This window comes from Aplidium turbinatum, chromosome 7, assembly GCF_918807975.1.
Source record: "Aplidium turbinatum chromosome 7, kaAplTurb1.1, whole genome shotgun sequence".
NCBI lineage: Eukaryota > Metazoa > Chordata > Ascidiacea > Aplousobranchia > Polyclinidae > Aplidium > Aplidium turbinatum.
Window position 1 is genome coordinate 9638492 of NC_137478.1, and position 4337 is coordinate 9642828.

The 4337-nt window shown below is 37.3% G+C and overlaps 1 protein-coding gene across 1 annotated transcript; it reads right to left on the reverse strand.

Annotated features, from left to right (window-relative positions):
* Window positions 1-1578: 1578 nt before the first annotated feature.
* On the reverse strand, window positions 1579-3153 carry LOC145773732 (beta-1,3-galactosyltransferase 5-like). Its single transcript, XM_082584867.1, has 2 exons — window positions 2942-3153; window positions 1579-2164 (listed from the first exon to the last, which is right to left on the reverse strand). Exons 1-2 carry the CDS (start codon window positions 3151-3153, stop codon window positions 1579-1581), a joined length of 798 nt encoding a protein of 265 aa, XP_082440993.1.
* Between the last annotated feature and the right edge of the window lie 1184 nt (window positions 3154-4337).

Consider the following 4337-nt stretch of genomic DNA (forward strand, 5'->3'; position numbering starts at 1 on the left):
TTAATGACACTACACGTATAATCAGTTCACTGGATGCCTGCGTCCAACCCTTATGGGCCTATTACCGGTGCTTTCAGGCATCGCTCCACCAAAACTACTCAAAGAAAACCCCATCAAACTATTCGCATTAAAGGAAAAGGAGAAGGAAGAGGTCAATGAACGTCATCTTCTCCACACTGTAGTCCTTGGACACACACGAGTTCACACTTCCAGGCAACCTTTTTCTAAACACATTGCGGCGCTCCATGAAGATCACTCCGACCTCCTGCAGTCACAGAGAGACTGTTTGATATTAAACACCTGATCACCTTCAAGTTACATAAGACACGAAAGTACACCTGGCTCAGACCTGCCAAGAAAATAATGTGTAACTTTAAATCGCCTCCTTATTGGTGTTGGTCGCTTTAAACACAATATCTTTCACTGGGGTTTGTGTAACTCACCAGCCTGCGCTTGTGGCAAACCTCAAACATCGCAGCACATTATACATCCTTGTTCAGTTTTCCGCCCTGCAGGACATGTAGACCCAATAATCCCCAACACTGATACAGTGCACTGGTTGAAGCAGTTGAGAGATGTTGCCTTAATTACTGCCTCATAGCAAGAAGAAGAAGAATTCATTTATTTGATAATTGAATACGTGAATTCGAGAAGGGCTCAATTTCCATAAAAGTGTTTTTGGAATAAATGCATTTTGATAATGTCGGTCATGTACATTTGTGGTAAAACTTCGATAATGATTAGGTATATGCTTAGGTATACTGGTAAAAAGTATTATGACTGAAAATTTTACTTGGTAAAGGTTCGGTAGAGAAGCCATAGGGAAGTTGAAGCTTAGGCTACTGGAGTTGAGCCCTTTTTAAAATCAGTAGAAGTATTGACGATGTATTTTTTATGTATAGGTTTGAAAAATTTAGCCGTTTATTTCATTTATCATTTAGAGGGCTTCCCAAACTATCGGTCACGACCTCAAATTGGGTCGAATATTGTAATTTTAGAGTCACCAAACAATGTAAAAGTGTGCCTGCAGCGCGTAGTTTTACAGTAAGCCTATACATGGACTTCTAAATAGTATAGCATCTGGACTGGAAACGCAGTGACCAACAAAAGGCCAAACAGTTGGTACAACAGTTGGCCAACAGCCAAGTAACTAACCCTGTTGGCCCACTGTTGGCCAACTGTTGTACCAACTGTTTGGCCTTTTGTTGGTCACTGCGTTTCCAGTCCAGATGCTATTATTTAGAAGTCCATGGCCTATACATGGTAAACTGACCACCAAGGTGTCGCATGCAAAATTATTTTCTGAAATTGGCTTGCACAATAAAAAAAATTAACAGTATTGATTTAGAAGACACTGAAAGAAATCTGAAAAGCACAAAAATTTATAAATTATTTGAAAAACTAGAGTTGGGCCATTTTCGACCCTTTTTGATTGCCATTTGAAGATAACGAATTTTTTAAACAATGTAATTGTTATAAATAATATATGCAGGAAAGATAAACTGATATACTAAACCATAACTTTTGTTATAAAATTTTGATGCAATAATTACGATATCAAAAGAACAACAAAGCATGTTATTTGAAGCAGTTGCAAAAATTATTTTTCCTTCTAAATTTGTTAAAAATTTCTGCCCATTCACTTTTCATAAAGTTTCTTGCTGATTCTCTTTCTTTACCCTGGTAGCCAATATAATGCAGGCCCGGTTCTATACCAGGTGAATCAACTACCATGGAAGCTGGCATTCCGAGTTTTTGACGTAAAATTCCTGTGATCCACATGTCATCCAAATGAAAAACATCTTCTTTTTTTGCCACTTCAAGCAACTGCTTAACAACTTTTAGTGATGTAGTGTACAAACCACCATGGCAATATGTTGGAAGAGTTGTCCATTTGTATATGTTGCGAGAAAGAATCCACTTCTTCTGGTGAGGTAACGCTCCTTCTCGGATTGGTTTTTCGTTTTCTCCTTTTGCGAAGCCACAGTACAGAGGAAAATCTGGCCAATTAATCTCTTTCATTTTTTCAAAATTGATATCGATTTGTTCTTGCAAAGCAACAACATTTATCATAAAATCATCATCTACTGAGGAATATAAACTATTCTCTTCGAGGTTTAGGCTTGCCCATTCCATACCGGCCAAGGTCTTTTTTGAAATATTTCTGTAATTAAAAGTATGGTAATCACAACTCAATAGTATAACATAATCATAACGTAAACGTTTCAAACAAGGCTACTCAGAACCAAAGCCAGCCAGAATATTGCATTTTTTGGACAAATTTTTATTTATATTCATTATTAAAGTTTAATATTTTTGGTATGAAATGCTTTACAATTTGTTTACATTCTCTAAACCTTCCATTATTTGATCATTAGAAGATTTTGTTTATTTGCAGAAAAACAAGCACGGAAGAAGATTTTACAGAATGCAATATTTAGACCAACACATGTTAGGAGGCTTCAGTTTTAACAAGCTCAGTGATTACGCGCTCGACTCAAAATAGCGCGGCACTGGTTCGACTCTCGGGGTGTGCGCTTGAGCAACACATTTCAAGAAGTGCTCTCCATTTAGCGAAACCTAATGGATGGAATAATTCTCCGGCAACAACACTTCAACAATCGAAAAACTTCACTCTGCCAGTCTCGGTAACAACTCGTCAAAAGCCTCTACCATATGCGAAGCTACCAGGAATAAGCTACTCAGGGCTTTGGCGGTCCGAGGATACAGATTCAAAACCACCCAACCAAGCCAACCTCCAGTAGCCCTGCGTTATAAAACTGTCTAAGTAGTCAGGCAAATTCAGTTTACATTGAGAAAAAGTTCTTTTGAAAAACTATGACTTAATAAATGCTTGAAGCAAAATTGATGATACTGTAGCCGAGCCTACAAATTTGAAATACAGTCAATTTAACACTGTATGTTCACCTTAGAAACTTACTGATAGCTATCCGGGCCATCATATTGCAATAGGTCACCATACCGACTGTGTTCTTCGATGAGAAGATTTTGTATGTTTCGATTATCCTTTTTCCCAATCACAAACACAGTGTTAAATACACCTCCACCAACAAAACCTATGCGACCCCACGTTCGTCTGACTAATTCTCTTCTTGCGTTGTTTTCAATGGCAGATTTAACAAATAAAACCATTTTCCATCGAACAGCTAAATAAAAATTTTCTAATGAAAAACTAAAAGCTTAAGCAGTGCTGTCAACGTTCTCCTTTTAACGATATTTTTAAACTGGAGCTACTACTGTAGTAACTCGGACTCACAAGTAAAAAGTTTAACACAGTTAGCAGCGGAAGAACACTCAGCATCCTCCAACAAAATTTAATTATTAAGCTACACTGTGTGTAACAATTTTTCAATTTTTTTTTTGTCTGTTTGTTTCTGGATGATTTAGAGAAGCTGATTTCAAAAATGAGATTATTTTTTTCTATCAACCATCATTAACTGTCAATAAGCCAATTTGCATCAACTGTGGTTAGGCGCTCAGCTAACCCGTTAAAAGGTATAGGCCTACTTCACAATAAAAGCAAAATCACAAACCCTCCCTCAACATTGTTGTTGTGTAAATTGAGGTTTCCTTAACATAGTTTAAAAAAAAAAACGTCACAAACAAATTAGTGAAATTGAAAGGGGTCGGAAACAAAACTTTTAGAACCCCTGATAAAGTGCCATAGCAGCGCTACTGCCTTTTTGCTAACTTGTTAACGTATTTTTTCCTGGTATAAAAGTCGCAATGGTTAGTAGACAATGCAAAATGCCACCTGATTATTTTTGTTATGATTGTGAATATGGTGTTGGTGGAAACCACAGTTAACAAAAATATATTGAAAGATGGTAAGCAGGTCTACTAGACAGCATATGAATTGTATTTTGAGATGCTCATTGGGGACAATGACAAGGCCTGGGCTCCCCGTGTACTTGGAGGCAGCTGTAGATCTAACCGTAAAGGTTGGAGATTGGTGAAGGGTTCTGAAAGAGCTTGGTCATGTACAACTCCAAGAGTTTTGAGAGAACCACAAAACAATCATACCGACCGTTGCTTCTGTTTGATAAATATTGTGAAGTATCGCACACAAGGTCAACGAAAAACAGCAATGACATATCCAAGTACGTATACATACAATCATCCATTGCATCCACTTCTCACAGTGAAACTTTAGCAGTTCTTAGACCATTTCCAAACGAAAAGAGTTTTGTGTTTACAAAATAACGGTAACTTTACTGTACGTTGATACTAACTAACTTTCTCACGCCAAAAAAGTGCAATGCCATTGTCACTTGTAGAGCCACTTGTAAACCTGAAAAAAAATATTGCTAACCTCT

Excerpts from the sequence above, each read along its gene's own strand:
- LOC145773732 (XM_082584867.1), bottom strand. The coding sequence starts at position 3,153 with ATGGTTTTATTTGTTAAATCTGCCATTGAAAACAACGCAAGAAGAGAA. Across the intron at positions 2,165-2,941 it reads GATGGCCCGGATAGCTATCA|AAATATTTCAAAAAAGACCT; the intron begins GTAAGTTTCTAA and ends TTTTAATTACAG.